At 45.5% G+C, this 17531-nt stretch overlaps 1 protein-coding gene across 2 annotated transcripts in view; it reads right to left on the bottom strand.

The window, feature by feature from the left end:
• Positions 1–17531, bottom strand: part of DRC3 (dynein regulatory complex subunit 3) — a 43449-nt gene that overhangs the window by 23827 nt on the left and 2091 nt on the right. For both annotated transcript variants that reach the window (XM_029056400.2, XM_029056397.2), the window contains exons 2-7: positions 14253–14431; positions 10535–10651; positions 8200–8366; positions 4625–4771; positions 1554–1673; positions 1100–1212 (exon numbers count right to left, since the gene is read on the bottom strand). In XM_029056400.2, the coding sequence (XP_028912233.1) occupies positions 1100–1212; positions 1554–1673; positions 4625–4771; positions 8200–8366; positions 10535–10651; positions 14253–14412 (824 nt within the window). In that variant the 5' untranslated portion in view covers positions 14413–14431. The remainder of the gene's footprint in view (positions 1–1099; positions 1213–1553; positions 1674–4624; positions 4772–8199; positions 8367–10534; positions 10652–14252; positions 14432–17531) is intronic.

Below are 17531 nucleotides of genomic sequence, written 5' to 3' on the forward strand. Positions count from 1 at the left end.
TGGGCAAAGGGAACTAACGGTCCCCGGTTCTTCTGCTGTTCCTTTTCAAAACTTCCTCAGATCAACTTTCCTCAGCTCTCCTGGAGCGGCAGGGCCAGGCTAACCCATTTGCAGACCATTCCAAAAAACATCCTTGTCGTACTAAGCAATGTTAATGTAGTAGATGAGTCCGCTGGCCCTGTACTTGTTCAAACATCAAGCAATATTGATTCATCGCTCCTGGGGGTTGTAAATGCAAAAACTGGATGGTGTCAGTGAAAAATGAGCTCACTGAGGACATCATTTTCTCTCCTTAGAGGAAATAGAGAACAGTTGGTCACCACTTTCTGTCTACAATATGAAGCCAGTTTTCAGGCAAATTTATAAGTGCATATTCAAGCTGTTATTGGGCAAATAGAGAGGCGGCATTATTAAGGTCACATCTCTCATTCATTCAATAGTATTTATTGAGCCCTTACTACGTGCAGAGCACCGTACTAAACGCTTGGAATGTACAATTCGGCAACAGGTAGAGACAATCCCTGCCCAGTGACGGGTTTACAGTCTAATCGGGGGAGACATCTCCTCCAAGAGGCCTTCCCAGATTAAGCCCTCTTTTCCCCGGCTCGGTCTCCCTTCCGCCTCTTCTAGGCGCTTGGATCTGGGACCTTTGGGGGTTTAATATCGGCCCCACCCCCAACCCAACGGCACTGGTTTACATATATTTAAATTATATATTATAAATTATGTGAATATCTGTCTACCCCTCTAGATTGTAAGCTTGTTATGGGCAGGGAGCTTATCTGCTAATTCTGTTGTACTCTCTCGAGTGGTTAGGACAGCACTCTACATAGTAAGTGCTCAATAAATACCACTGATTGATTGATGGAGATAAATTTAGGGGGCAAAAGTCAGACTGTAGGACATCCATGAAGTTTAAACATGATGAAGTTTAAACAAGATGTTATATTGTGCTCTCCCAAGCACTTAATACAGTGCTCTGCATACAGTGAGCGCTTAGTAAATATGATCGAATGAATCTCTCCATCCCACTGATAATGACATCCTTTGGAAATTAAGCTTTTCCTTTTTTTTGTATTTTCAAACCCCGAAAGGATATGTCTCAAGAAGCTCCCCAACTCCTGGCAGATAAGCCAGCTTTGCCGCTTCAGTATCTTCCAAATACATGCTGTCAAACAGGAAGGATCCATTCAGGTATTCGACGTAAGCTGCCTTTGAACAAAAACAAGAAAATGGAAGGGTTGTCAAGACCAAGATCATGCAGTCAACTCACTTGAAGACTCAACCTGACTTGGAATTCACAGAATCGATCTTTGTTTTCACGGGGAAAAAAAAAAAATCAGATATCACAGGCTACAGACATCTCAATGTAAGTTTCATTTTGCTCCATGTGAAGCTTACACCAAAACCACCATCCTGGTGAAAGAAGTTATTAGTGCCTTAGTTAATTTATTCCCAAATGGCGTTCTGAACAGTGCTCCGTACACTGTAAGCGCTCAATAAATACCACCTGTTGATTGATGTGTTTACTGCAAAAGCTGGTTAAGAGGTACCTTATGGAGATCCAGCTCTGCTTGCTTCTCTTCCTCCTCCTCAAGTTTGCTCAAGTATTGAGCCTCGCTCTGCTTCAGTTCATCGATGGTGTATTGGTATTTGACTTCTCCAAGTTCTCTCTAGTGAAAAAAAAAAGACCAAGAGCATCTATCATCGTTTGGGTCCGGAAAACTGAATTTAGAAACGAAATTTCTTTGCCGTCCCCCAGGGATTGCAGTCTGTGCTGTCTTCAAAATGAATGTAGAAAGGAGGGTTAATTCCCCGGCATTTACTGGATGTTTCAGGTGAGAAATCAGTTGCCACACTGATAACGCCCAAGACGTTTGGTCAGCTTGATATAATGATGGTATTTATTATACACTTACTATGTGCCGGTCGCTGTTCTATGCGCTGGGGCAGATACAAGATAATCAGGTTGGACACAGTCCCTGTCCCACAGAGGGCTCACAGTCTTAATCCCTATTTTTACAGATGAGGGAACGGAGGCCCAGAGAAGTGAAGTGACTTTGCCCAAGGTCACACAGCAGACGAGTGGCGGAACCGGGATTAGAACCCAGATCCTTCTGACTCCCAGGCCTTGCTCTTTCCATAGGTGGCGTGTTTATTAAGCCCCTCCTGTATGCCAAGTCTTGTACTATAAACACTGAGGAGAGTTCATAGACAGTACTAGACACAAACCTCAAGCCCAAGGTGGTTACCGAGTTAAACGGCTTATATTTAGGAGGAAAAACAAATCCTCTTTAAGGTAATTTTGGGCCGGGGACGTGACTGCTGATTCTCTTGTATTGTACTCTCCCGAGTGCAGTGCTCTGCACACAGTAAGCGCTCAATAAATACAATTGACCCTTGTTTTTGCACATAGAAAGCGCTGAATAAATACCATGGATTGATTGATAACCATAAGGGACACATAGATAAGTGAACTAATGGGACAGTGGATAAATCAAAACGTACCCAAGTGTTAAGGGTGGAAAGGAAGAAGCTTTATGACTCCCCTTATTGGTTTTCAGATTATTTTGGAAAGACGCCAACACATATATGCTTAGAAGGCAGATTTTCCCCAGGGTAGCCCAAATCCCTATGAGGTCAGAGGTACGCCAGTGCTCCTAGAAAGATTGATCTGCAAATCCTTCATTACTTTCATTACGATGGTGACTTTCAAATGATCGAGGCATATGGGTCCACAAACGGTAGCTTCCCAAATAAAATAAACACAGAGAATCAGAGTATCCCATTTTCCCAGGGAAGGAGTGAGTTCCGTGAGGCATTTTAGAACCAAAATGCAGCTACCGAATTATAATTGGTTCTCCCTGGTATACCTGAGATCCCTAATGATGCCATATTCCTAGAGCCAAACATTTCATATTAAAGCATTTTCCAAAATGCCTTTTTTCCAAAAAAGAAAAATCATTCCTTATTAAATTGTTAAAGCAAAAACTCCCAACAATCAGGTTAAGCAAGCAATTAATAGCATTTATCGAGCCCCACTGTACTGAGCATTTGGGAGAGTATCATAGAAGGACTGGGAAGGATTTGGGAGATCGGAAAGACTGATCTCTGCCCTCGAGAAGCTTACGATCTAACAGGGAAAACAGATACATAATCATTTAACAGATAGAAAAGTAGAGCACATGTGCCTAGGAGTCAGAAGGAGCGTGGCTCAGTGGAAAGAGTCCGGGCTTGGGAGCCAGAGGCCATGGGTTCGAATCCCGGCTCTGCCACCTGTCAGCTGTGTGACTGTGGGCAAGTCACTTCACTTCTCTGTGCCTCAGTTACCTGATCTGTAAAATGGGGATTAAGACTGTGAGCCTCATGTGGGACAACCTGATGGCCCTGTATCTCCCCCAGCGCTTAGAACAGTGCTCTGCACAGAGTAAGCGCTTTACAAATACCAACATTATTATTATTAGTATTAGAAGGACCTGGGTTCTAATTCTGACCCCTACACTTGCCTGATGTTTGACCTTGGACAAGTCCACTTAATTTCTCTGTGCCTTAGCTACCTTCCCTGAAAAATGGGGATCACTACTGTGAGCCTCAAGTGGGACATGGACTACGTCGGACCTGATTGACTCGCATCTCCCCCAGTGCTTAGAACAGTGCCTAGTACAGAGTAAGTTCTTAAATACTGAAAAAAATGGATATACAGCTAAGTAAGTGCTTAAAGAGGAAGGCACTGTAAGTCATTTTGTGCAGAAGTACTCTGGGTGGGTGTGAGTGCAAAAAAGGAGAGTCGGCGTAAAAATGTTAAGGTGGTAGTTGGAAGGAGATGAGCTGGGAAAATCCAAAATTAAGGAAGGCTTCCCTAAGGAGAGGTGACTTCATAAGTCTTCATAAGGGCTTTGAAGATGGAGAAGGAAGTCGTCTGGTGGGTTTGAAGCGGGAGAGAGTTCCAGGCAGGGGGAAGGGTGTGAGCGCAGAGGAAGTGAGAACCAGGCAAAGTGAGGAGATTACCTTGACAGGAAAGAAGAGTGTAAGCCGGGGGGTAGTGGGAGAGGAGAAATAGCCTGGCCTAGTGGATAGAGCCCGGGAGTTTTCTTTGGATGTATAGAAGAAATGGGTAACTATTGAAGGTTTTTGAGGATAATGTGCTGACTTGGATTTCAGAAAAATCATCTGGGAAGCAAAATATGGATTGGGATGGGGAGAGTCTGGAGGCTAATAATAATAATAATGGTGTATGTTAAGCGTTTACTATGTGCAAAGCACTGTTATAAGCGTTGGGGGGATACAAGGTAAGCAGGTTGTCCCACTTGGGGCTCACAGTTTTAATCCCCATTTTACAGATGAGGTAACTGAGGCACAGAGAAGTGAAGCGATTTGCCCAAAGTCACACAGCTGGCAAGCGGCAGAGCCGGGATTCAAACCCGTGACCTCTGACTCCCAAGCCCGGGCTCTTTCCACTGAGCCACGCTGCTTCTCAGTCAATCAACCCATCGTATTTATGGCACAGAGAAGTGAAGTGACTTGCCCAAAGTCGCACAGCTGACAAGTGGCAGAGCTGAGATTAGAACCCACGACCTCTGACTCCCAAGCCTAGCGCATCCAGAACAGAGAAGAAAATACTTACTGTGTGTTCATCAATGAGTCTGAAATCTAGATACACTAGATCAGGAAGATAAGCTGCAATGAACATTTTATAATCTTCATGTTCACAGATGAAGTTCCCAGAAAGGTTGAGCGAGCGTAAGCATTTAAACCTCCTCAGGTAGGTCACCTGTGACAAAAGACATTTTTAGCATTCTATAGAAACAAATAAAAAACCTGCAAAAATCAGAGTTTCAAACACATTTTGCTCCTCATTCATTTCAACCGAAGACCTTACAATCAGCCCGATCCTTGGACATGAAGCTACTTTACACTCATTTTTACAGTATTAAGACATGGTTAAATTTGTTCTTTTTTTGAGGCATTAAGCACTATGTCCCCGGCACTGTAGTAAGCGCTGGGGTACATATGAGTTAATCAGATTGGACACAGTCCATTCCCCACATGGGGCTCACAGTCTTCATTCATTCATTCAATAGTATTTATTGAGCGCTTACTATGTGCAGAGCACTGTACTAAGCGCTTGGAATGAACAAGTCAGCACCAGATAGAGACAGTCCCTGCCGTTTGATGGGCTTACAGTCTAATCGGGGGAGACGGACAGACAAGAACAATGGCAATAAAATAATGCTTCTTAATAGAGAAGCAGCATGGCTCAGTGGAAAGAGCCCGGGCTTGGGAGTCAGAAGTCATGGGTTTGAATCCCGGCTCTGCCACTTGTCAGCTGTGTGACTGTGGGCAAGTCACTTATCTTCTCTGTGCCTCAGTTATCTCATCTGTAAAATGGGGATTAAGACTGTGAGCCTCACGTGGGACAATCTGATGACCCTGTATCTCCCCCAGCGCTTAGAACAGTGGTCTGCACATAGTAAGCGCTTAACAAATACCAACATTAATTAATTAATTAATCCTCATTTTAGAGATGAGGTAAGTGAGGCATAGAAAAGTTAAGTGACTTACCCAGGGTCACACAGCAGACAAGCAACAGAGCCGGCATTAGAACCCAGGTCCTTCTGACTTCCAGGCCCTCCACGGTGCCTCTCCTCAGTATTCCTACAAATATAAATGGCATTCTACCCTCACCCAGCCTATAGGTCTGATCGGGAGGTGATTTGTCATTTTGCAGGCCGAAGGCACTAAAATTATTACTGCCTTTTTGTTTCTTGGGTGTTTTAAACTGCTTTCCATTGTGTATACGACGGAGTCTCTCCTGAGGCGAAATCACTTCTGGACTCACTTCATCAACCCCCAAACCCTGCCACGATGCTTACTGTGCTGCAGGAAGGTAAGGTTCGGTACGATTAGACAAATAAATAGGTTTAGGTTCCTGGCATTGTTAATCAAAAGCTTCCATTGCAGTTTTCCTTCTCCTGACAAATGGGCCCCCGGGGCCCTGAGCTGCGTAACCCCAGCTGCTGAGGTCTGAGATTGGCTTAGTGGAGAGAGCACAGGCCTGGGAGACAGAAGGACCTGGGTTCTAATCCTGCCTCTGCCACGTGTCTGCCGTGTGACCTTGGGCAAGTCACTTCCCTTCTCTGGACCTCAGTTACCTCAGCTGTAAAAATGGGGATTAAAAAATGTGAGCCCCATGTGGAACAATCTGATTACCCTCTATCTACCCCAGCGCTTAGAACAGTGCTCAGCACAGAGTAAGCGCTTAACCACTACCATAATTATTATTATTATTATTATGATGGGCCCGAGATCTGCCATGAGATTGCTAACGTTCACCTGAAGAAGCAGAGTCAAAGGGCTCCTAGAAGACTCATATTGTCAAAGCAACACAACTCGATAGAACCACAAATTGAGCCGATGTCAGAATTTGAATCTGTGGTGCCCAGAAGAGCTGACTGATGATTCTATTTCCTAGCCCGTCGTTTAGACTGTGAGCCCGTTATTGGGCAGGGAATGTCTCTATCTGTTCCGAATTGTACATCCCAAGCCCTTAGTACAGTGCTCTGCACATAGTAAGCGCTCAATAAATACTACTGAATGAATGACCTATTGGATAGAGCATGGGCCTGGGAATCAGAAGGACCTGGGTTCTAATTCTGGGTCCTAATCCCGGCTCCTACTCTTGTCTGATGTGTGACCTTGGGTAAGACACTTCACTTCTCTGTGCCTCAGTTAGTTCATCTGTAAAATGGGGATTAAGGTTATGAGCCCCATGTAGGACATGGACTGTGTCCAATCTGATTAGCTTTTATCTACCCCAGCGCTTAGTACAGAGCCTGGCACATAGTAAGCACTTAAATTCCATAGGGGAAAAAAAGCACTTTCCCTTCTAGGTTTCATATTTTAGTCCCTAATTGGAAATGAAAAGACTTTTCATAATTCCATCTTTCTATTCATCTCAGAAACTAATAACCCCTGGCTCTCAGCAGGCTTATTAAAATCACCCATCATACTGGTCTGAGAGAATGATTCTGCTTATGAAAGTAGGATCAACACTGTTCTGAAACTGAGGATAAAACTTTAAAAAAACAAGTGTCTATGCAGGGTTTGATGGGGTCAGAAATCATTTCTGCCGAGGCCCAGCACAGATGTTTAAAGAGGGAGTAAAGTTGGCTTGCAAAACTGAATGTCCATGAGCTGCTCCTGACTACTAGTTCCGAGCAATCGATGGGTGATATTTATCAGTGATATTATCGAATTCAGTGTTTGGGAGAAATCAATACAATAGAATTTCAGTCTCAAACAATCACTGTCAGTCAATTGTATTTTTTGAGCGTTTACTGTGAGCAGAGCACCGTTCTAAGCATTTGGGAGAAAACAATACAATTAGAGTTGCAACTTCAATCAATTTACTGAGCGCTTACTGTACTAAGCATTTGGGAGAAAAATAATGCAATATTCATTCAATAGTATTTATTGAACACTTACTATGTGCAGAGCACTGTACTAAGCGCTTGAAATGAACAAATCGGCAACAGATACAGTCCCTGCCCTCTGATGGGTTTACAGTAATAGAGTTGCAACTTCAATCAATCAACTAATCATACATATTGAGCACTTACTGTGCAGAGTACTGTATTAAGAGTTTAGGAGAGTACGATACAACAGAGTTGCAACCTGCCTGGTTTAAGCTGTGAGCAGGTAAAAGAGCAACTTGGAGCCAGATAGGCCCTTGGTCATTCCAGAATGGACCCGGAGCAACAGGAAAAATTATCCAGGTGACAGATTTCTCACACAATGGATTATAATATTTTTGGGGGGAAAATTTACCTATCTGGAGACACTGGTACAAAATTCTGAGTCTCTAACACAAAAAAAATTATTTCCCTAAATTGCAAACTGGCAAAAATCAATCGATCTACTAGTGGTATTCGATTAACAATGTTGGTATTTGTTAAGCGATTAAGCACTTCCTATGTGCAGAGCACTGTACTAAGCACTGGGGAGAGGGTAATACCAAAGAGTTGGTAGATACGTTCCCTGTCCACACTACGTCTAGAGAGGGGGACAGACATTAATATAAATAGTTGCTAGCGCACTGGTCTGGGAATCAGGAGACAGGGGTTTTAATCCCAGCCCCGCCACTTGCCTGTTTTGTGACCTTGGGCGAATCACTTTGGGCAAAAGTCATCAAGTACTTACATTTTCCAAAGCATTAATACCGTTGTTTCCTACGGAGAAGATCTGGAGTTTTACTAATGAGTCCATATTCTCGATCCTGGTGATTCTATTATTAAATAAGCTCAGATCTTCTAATTTGACTAAGGCTTGTAGACCCTCTATGACTTCAATGTTATTGAAGGACAAGTCTGGAAAAAAATTAAAATAATCAAGTAATAAAAGTCCCTGAAGGGTTGAAAGAATTTATTGGGTGCCTGTAGGGTGTAAACAATCAATCCATGGTATTTATTGAGTAAATACTGTATGCACATCACTGTATCAAGCGCTTTGGAAAGCAAAATCCAACAGAGTTGGTAGATTTAATAATAATAATAAGGTTTGTATTTGTTAAGCGCTTTCACTCTCCCACCTTCAAAACCCAAACCAGCGTGACTCAGTGAAAAGAGCCCGGGCTTGGGAGTCAGAGGTCAGGGGTTCGAATCCCGTCTCTGCCACTTGGCAGCAGTGTGACTGTGGGCAAGTCACTTCACTTCTCGCTTGCCTCAGTTCCCTCATCTGTAAAATGGGGATGAAGACTGTGAGCCTCCTGTAAGACAACCTGATTACCCTGTATCTGCCCCAGCGCTTAGAACAGTGCTCTGCACATAGTAAGTGCTTAACAAATACCAACATTATTATTATTTTGTGCAGAGCACTGTTCTAAGTGCTGGGGTAGATACAGGGTAATCAGGTTTTCCCATGTGAGGCTCACAGTTAATCCCCATTTTACAGATGAGGTAACTGAGGCACAGAGACGTGAACTGACTTGCCCACAGTCACACAGCTGACAAGTGGCAGATCCGGGATTCAAACCCATGACCGCTGACTCCCAAGCCCGGGCTCTTTCCACTGAGCCACGCTGCTTTGATTCCTGTCTACAAGGAACTTCACTCTACAGTCTGCAGACTGCAGTATAAAGCACTGTACTAAACGCAAGGGAGAATACGATAGAATTAGAAAATAATAATCGTAGTATTTGTTAAGCACTTACTGTGTACCGGCCACTGTACTAAGCGCTGGGGTGGATACAAGCAGATCGGGTTGGACACAGTCCCTGTCCCACGTGGGGCTCACAGACTCAATCCCCACGTTACAGAGGAGGTAACTGAGGCAGAGAGAATTGAAGGGACTTGTCCAAGGTCCCACAGCAGACAAGTGGCGGATCTGGGATTAGAACCCATGACCTTCTGACTCCCAGGCCCGAGCTCTACCCGGATGTGATCCTTGCCCTCCAAAAACTCCCAGGAAGTTCTTGAAGAAGTAATGGAACACAAAGAGATAATGAGTATGGTATTCGTTAAGCACCCACTATGTGTCAAGCACTGTACGAAGCGCTGGGGTAGATGCAAGATAATCAGGTCAGACAGTCTCTGTCTGTCCCACATGGGGCTCACAATCTAAGTAGGACGGAACAGGTACTGAAGTCCCATTTTACAGTTGAGGAAACTGAGGCCCAGAGAAGTGAAGCGACTTGCCAAGGTCACACAGCAGGCAAATGGCGGAGCCAGGATCAGACCCAGGTCTCCTGACTCCCAGCCCCGCGCTCTATCCACTAGGCCATGCTGCTTCTGCTCCTACAGCAGGAACGATTACCCTCAGGAGGGTCATGATAATAATGTTGGTATTTGTTAAGCGCTTACTATGTGCAGAGCACTGTTCTAAGCGCTGGGGTAGACACAGGGGAATCAGGTTGTCCCACGTGGGGCTCACAGTCTTAATCCCCATTTTCCAGATGAGGGAACTGAGGCAGAGAAGTGAAGTGACTTGCCCACAGTCACACAGCTGACAAGTGGCAGAGCCGGGATTCGAACCCATCCCCTCTGACTCCAAAGCCCAGGCTCTTTCCACTTTCCCTCTGACTTGTCTTATGCCGTCGAGTCGTTTCCGACCCGTAGCGATGCCACGGCCCCATCTCTCCCAGAACGGCCCGCTCTCCGTCTGCAGTCGTTCCGGTAGCGTATCCACACAGTTTTCTTGGGCAAAATAGAGACGTGGTTTACCGTTACCTTCTTCCACGCAGTCAACCTGCGTCTCCGCCCTCTACTCTCTCATGCCGCCGCTGCCCAGCACGGGTGAGTTTGGACTTGTAGCATTCATCCATTCATTCAATAGTACTTATTGAGCGCTTACTGTGTGCAGAGCACTGTACTAAGCGCTTGGAATGGACAAAGATGGCCTTCCGGTCGCTAGCCACTGCCCACGCTAGGAATGGAACGGACAGGCCTCTGCTCGACTCTCCCTCCCGAAACTCTCCAGGTGCGACCCTGAGAGGGGACCTCTTTGACTCGGAAAGCCAATAAACATCGGTGAAACTTACCCAGCCAGATCAGGTTAGTCAGAGTTTCTAATCCTTCTATCTTTTCGATGATATTGTTATCTAGCTGCAGTTTAGTCAGAGTCTCAAACTGCCACAGGTTGTCGATTTTAAGGATGTCTGAAAACAGAGAAGATATTACGGTTTACTTCCACCACATTTTTGTCATCGAAGTGGCATGGTGTAGGTCAATCAAGAGCATTAGAAGCAATCAATAGAATCCATCAATCGATCTATAGAAGAAGACAATCAATAGAAGCAGCGTGGGCTAGTGGAAGGGGCACGGGGTTGGAAGTCAGAGGTCGTGGATTCTAATCCCGGCTCCGCCACTCGTCAGCTGTGTGACTTTGGGCAAGTCACTTCGCTTCTCTGTGCCTCGGTGACCTCATCCGTAAAATGGGGATGAAGACTGAGAGCCCTCGTGGGACAACCTGATTACCTGAAATCTACCCCAGCACTTAGAATAGTGCTTGGCACATAATAGGCACTTAGCAAATACCATCATTATTATTAGTAGTATTAAGTGAAGCACCTACTGCCTGCAGACCACACTGTGATATGCGCTTGGGAAAGTACACAGAATTGGTAGGCAGATCCCTACCCTCAAGGAGCTTGCGATCTCAAGGAGGAGGCAACATTTAAAGAAATTACAGGTAGGAGGAAGCAAAGCGAATATTACAAAGGTATAATAATATTCATTCATTCATTCAATAGTATTTATTGAGCGCTTACTATGTGCAGAGCACTGAACTAAGCGCTTGGAATGAACAAGTCGGCAACAGATAGAGACAGTCCCTGCCGTTTGACGGGTTTACGGTCTTGGTATTTATTAAGCACTTACTATGTGCCAGGCACTGTGTTAAGCACTGTGGTGGATACAAGCAGATCAGGTTGGAGAGCGTCCCTTGTCCCATGTGGGGCTCACAGTCTCCATCCCCATTATACGGATGAGGTAACTGAGGGGCAGAGAAGAAAAGTGATTTGCCCAAGGTCACACAGCAGACAAGTGGAGGAGCCGAGATTAGTACCTAAGTGCATGACCTAGGTGTTTAGATGGCACGGAAGTACTGCAGCGTGGCTCAGTGGAAAGAGCCCGGGCTTGGGAGTCAGAGGTCATGGGTTCGAATCCCAGCTCTGTCGCTTGTCAGCCGGGTGACTGTGGGCAAGTCATTTCACTTCTCTGTGCCTCAGTTACCTCATCTGTCAAATGGGGATTAACTATGAGCCTCACGTGGGACAACCTGATTACCCTGAATCTACCCCAGCGCTTAGAACAGTGCTCTGCACATAGTAAGTGCTTAACAAATACCAACATCATTATTATTATGTTGCATTTGAAAGGCCAACTGCAATTTTTTTAATTGACCTAATTATTAAAAAAATAATTTTTTAATTATGTGTGGGCACTGGTGGGTAATAATTACAGTGATATTTCTTAAGCACTTACTATGTGCCAGGCACTGGGGTGGATACAAGTAAATCGGGTTGGACCCAGTCCCTGTCCCACATGCAGCAGCTCACAGTCTTCATCCCCATTTCCAGATGAGGTATCTGAGGCACAGAGAAGTGAGGTGACTTGTCCAAGGTCACACAGCTGTCAAGCGGCGGAGTGGGGATTAGAACCCAGATCCCGGTGACTCCCAGCCTCGTGCTCTATCCACTAGGCCACACTGCTTCTCTCTGTTAATCACCGCCACCGAGGAGTCATTGACTGGCTGCTGATTTTGAGCACCGCCAGCTGGGTTGACAGAGAGCTCGTCCTCGGACCTACAGCAAGAGGCAGCACGGCACAGAGAGATGAAAAGCGCAGCGGCTAGAACTCGGGCCTGGGACTCAGAAGGTCTTGGGTTCCAATCCCGGCTTGGCCACTTGGCTGCTGTGTGACCTTGGGCAAGCTGCTTCACTTCTCTGGGCCTCGGTGACCTCATCTGTAAAATGAGGATTGAGACTTGTGAGCCCCATGTGGGACGGGGACTGTGTCCAACCCCATTTGCTTCTATCCACCCCAGAGCTTAGTACAGTCCCTATTACCCAGTAAGCACTTAAATACCACGATTATTATTATTATTATCATTATTATTAGTGGCAGCTGGAGTGGATTCTGACTTGGGATGCTTACTTCGAGAAGTGGCTCTAATGGAAAGGTTCCCCCCATTCTCTTCGAGCTCTCCTCGTTCAATAGTATTTATTGAGCACTTACTATGTGCAGAACACTGTACTGAGCACTTGGAAGGTACAAATTGGCAACAGATAGAAACAGTCCCTGCCCATGACGGGCTTACAGTCTAATCGACAGTCAATATCCTCATGGGGATATTATGTCACTGGGGGCTTTCGTCGAAACTCAACCAACGGCTACGGTCGGCCTCACCGTCATCGATCCTCAGTGGTGTTGATGGAGCACTTCCCGTGTGCAGAGCACTGCACTAAGCGTTCGGTAGGGATATGAGAGAACAGAGTTGGTAGACACGTTCCCTCCCAAAGACGAGTTTACAGACCGCACACAGTGAGATCGGCCGGAGTTGTCCCCTTCCACTCTCTGATTCCGCCACTTCAACCCAATCGGGAGTAGCAGTGTTGCTTAGTGGAAAGAACACTGACGTGAAAGTCAGAAGACCTGGGTTCTAATCCCAGCAAGTGACCCTGGGCAAGTCATTAAACTTCTCTGCGCCTCAATTACCTCGTCGGTAAAATGGCTATTAAATCCTCTTCCCTCTGATTTAGACTGTGAGCCTTAAGCGGGGCAGGGATTGCGTCCAAACTGATTATCTCATTTCTAACCCAACGCTTGGTACGGTGCCTGGTACACGGTAAGTGCTTAATATGTACCATTAAAAAAAAAACAAACCCCCCCCCAAACCTCCCAGTCATAATAGGTGTAAATACACGAATGATTTAAACTGATTCCAAACCTGTGCTGCACGTAACGCCTTGTCTGGTGAAAAACATTTCCCTGGAACCTAATTCCTCCAGATTTACATTCATTTTTTTTGGGTAAATTTGATTCCTTTAACATTAGTTCACTTAGTCATATTTTTCTTGGATGCCACTGCAAAGTTCTGAGTAGTTGTACTGGCTCAGTTTATGAAGATCACACAATCTGATATTATAGGAATACACTCTGAGTTATACACTCAGCTTTCTTCCAGTTTTATACACTAGCGGGTATTTTTGTTGTCATTCAAGCTAAAATAGCTTTTGTTCTACATGAAATTGCATTTCTGCACTATCTTGGCTTTTTAAAACTCTCTTTACCAGAATTTTTTTTCAAGACTTTACACTCACTGTGGGCAGGGAACGTGTCTACCAACTCTGTTATACTGTACTCTCCCAAGTGGTTAGTACAGTCCTCTAGACTGTAAACTCTCCGTGGGCAGGGAATGTATCAGCTACATCGTTGTTTTCTCTCGACTGCTTAGTATAGCGCCCTGCCCGCAAGAAATGCTCAATAAATATGATTGATCCATTGATCGAGTGAATGTTTGTTGGACCGGTTGGGCGTAAATTTCTGAAATTGACACACGTCTCCCTTTCCTTTAGAGAGAAAATTCGGATTTTCACTCATCCATTCATTCCATCGTATTTACTGAGCGCTTACTGTGCGCAAAACACTGTACTCAGCGCTTGGGAAGGAACAATATAACAACCAATGGATACATTCCTGCCCACCACGAGCTCCCTGTTGCTGGAAATGCAGAGGATGTCTCCTTAAAGAACTTACTTTGAAAATCCAGTTGCAAGTGGGTCACGTCTTTGAAAGAGATGCCCTCCTGTTTGGCCAGCTGGCCTGCTTCGTCTTGTGGCCCCTGCTCCTCCACGGCCCGCCCAAGAATCTCGGCATCGATCACGTTTGGCTCTATGGAATCGTATAACCGGCTCATTGTCGGACGATGGGGTCGCCTTGAGAAAACACAGCGGTCCTTTGAAATGATCTTTATTTCACGTTGGAGGGAAATCTATTTCTTCTTCTTAATGGTACTTGTTATTCCTTCATTCAATTCATTCGATTGCATTTATCGAGTGTTTACTGGGTGCAGAGCAGATGAGTGCTTGGCACATAGTAAGCGCTTTACAAATACCAACATTATTATTATACTAAGCGCTTGAGAGAGTACAATAGGGCAATAAACAGACACATTTCCTGCCCACAGTGAGCTTACAGGCCGGGGGGAGACAGACATTAATAGAAATAAACACGTTACGAATTTGTTGTTCATTCAGTCGTGTCTATTGAGCGCGTACCGTGTGCAGAGCTCTGTACTAAGCACTTGGGAGAGTATAATACAATAATAAATGGTCACATTCCCTATCCACAGTGAGCTTACAGTCTAGAGGGGGAGACAGATGCTTACTAGGTACCAGACACTCTATTGAGCACCGGGATAGATACAAGATCATCAACTTGGACAAAGTCCACGTCCCACGTGGGGCTCACGGTCTTAATCCCCATTTTACAGATGAGGGAATCGAGGCCCAGAGATGTTAAGTGACTTGCCCAGGATCACAACAGCAGCCAAGTGGGATTAGGACCCAGGTCCTTCTGACCCTCAGGCCCGTGCTCTATCTACTAGGCCATGCTGCTTCTCATCTGTTAATAAAGCTGATTGCAACTACGTTGTTTACAAAGGAACTCTGGATCGGAATTCTATTTTGGATGGGAGGGGCAGTGGGAAGAAGAGAAAGGATCTCGGTAAGAAATAACATCCAGAAATTCTTCCCTCTAGTCTATAAAGTTCCCTTCAGACTATATGGTCACTGTGGGCACGGAACATCTCCCAACTCTCTCCTAAGCACTTAATAAAGTTCTCGGCAGAGAAACAGTGTGGCCTAGTGGATAGAGCACGGGTCTGGGAGTCAGAAGGGTTCTAATCCTGGGTTCTAATTCCAGCTCCGCCACTTGTCTGCTGTGAGACCTTGGACAAGTCACTTAACTTCTCTGTGTTCCCTCACCTGTAAAATGGATATTAAGACTGGGAGCCCCATGTGGGCCAGGGACCGTGTCCAAATTGATGAGCTTGTATCCATCCCAATGCTTAGAAGAAATAATAATAATAATAATAATGAAGAAGGCATTTGTTAAGCACTTACTATGTGCAGAGCACTATTCTAAGTTCTGGGGTAGATACAGGGTAATCAGGTTGTCCCACGTGAGGCTCACAGCTAATCCCCATTTTAAAGATGAGGTAACTGAGGCACAGAGAAGTGAAGTGACTTGCTCACAGTCACACAGCTGACAAGTGTCAGAGCTGGGAGTCAAACCCATGACCTCTGACTCCCAAGCCCGGGCTCTTTCCACTGAGCCATGCTGCTTCTGTCATAGTCTTAATCACCATTTTACAGATGAGGGAACTGAGGCCCAGAGAAGTGAAGTTACTTGCCCACAGTCACACAGCTGACAAGTGGCGGAGCTAGGATTCGAACCCATGACCTCTGTCTCCCAAGCCCGGGCTCTTTCCACTGAGCCACGTTGCTTCACTTACTGTGTGCAGAGCACTGTACTAAGCACTTGGGAGAATACAACAGAGTCGCTAGATACGTTTCCTGTCCAAGATGAACTTACAGTCTAGAGGGGGAGATGGACATTAATATAAATGAATAATTTGTAATATATAATTTATAGACTTTCCTGACTTGCTGGGAAAAGTGTTTTAGGACTTTGCAAGCTTCACCTCCCCTCCCTTTGGCCTAATCCAGGTGAATTTGGTTTGGCAGAGAAGAATCCTTGTCCAAAAGCATGGTGACATTCCACAATAACAATAAGGTATTCATTAAGCATTTACTACATGCCAGGCACTGTACTAAGCGCTGGGGTGGATACAAGCAGCGTGGCTCAGTGGAAAGAGCACGGGCTTTGGAGTCAGAGGTCATGAGTTTGAATCCCAGCTCTGCCACTTAGCTGTGTGACTGTGGGCAAGTCACTTAACTTCTCTGTGCCTCAGTTACCTCATCTGTAAAATGGGGATTAAGACTGTGAGCCCCACGTGGGACAACCTGATTCCCTTGTGTCTACCCCAGCGCTTAGAACAGTGCTCGGCACATAGTAAGCGCTTAACAAATACCAACATTATTATACAAGCAAATCGGGTTGGACACAGTCCCTGTCCCGCATAGGGCTCGTAATCTTCACCCGTATTTTACAGACGGGGTAACTGAGGCACAGAGAAGTGAAGTAACTTGCCCAAGGCCACGTAGCGGACAAGTGGCGGAGCCAGGATTAGAACCCATGATCTTCCGACTCCCAGGCCGGTGCTCTGTCCACCTTGCCCCGCTCCACAGGCTGTTCCCTGTGGGCAGGGAACGTGTCTACCTCTGTAATATTAATAATGTTGGTATTTGTTAAGCGCTTACTATGTGCAGAGCACTATTCTAAGCGCTGGGGCAGACACAAGGGAATCAGGTCGTCCCACGTGGGGCTCACAGTCTTAATCCCCATTTTACAGATGAGGTAACTGAGGCACAGAGAAGTTAAGTGACTTGCCCAAAGTCACACAGCTGACAAGTGGCAGAGCTGGGATTCGAACCCATGATCTCTGACTCCAAAGCCCATGCTCTTTCCACTGAGCCAAGCTGTCCTCTCCCAAGCATTTAGTACAGTACTCTGCACACAGTAAGCGCTCAATAAATACAATCGATTGTGTTGGGTCAGGTCAACGCTTCCTGCAAATCAACCATCCCTCAGGGTGGCTGTTCATCTAGTTTTACACCAGGTCAGGTCTGGTTTTTTATTTTTACATATCCCAAATTTTTAAAATTATATTAATGCCCATCTCCCCCTCTAGACTGTAAGTTCCTTGTGGGCAGGGAACGTGTCTTTCAGCTGTCTTCTCTTGTACTCTCCCACGCACTTACTAGGGTGCTCTGCCCACGGTAAACATTCAATCATTTAGAATTTAAAAGCATTTAGAAGCAGCGTGGCTCAGTGGCAAGAGCCCGGGCTTGGGAGTCAGAGGTCATGGGTTCCAATCCCGGCTTCGCCGCTTTTCGGCTGCGTGACTTTGGG

Source organism: Ornithorhynchus anatinus, chromosome 2, assembly GCF_004115215.2.
Source record: "Ornithorhynchus anatinus isolate Pmale09 chromosome 2, mOrnAna1.pri.v4, whole genome shotgun sequence".
NCBI classification, from domain to species: domain Eukaryota; kingdom Metazoa; phylum Chordata; class Mammalia; order Monotremata; family Ornithorhynchidae; genus Ornithorhynchus; species Ornithorhynchus anatinus.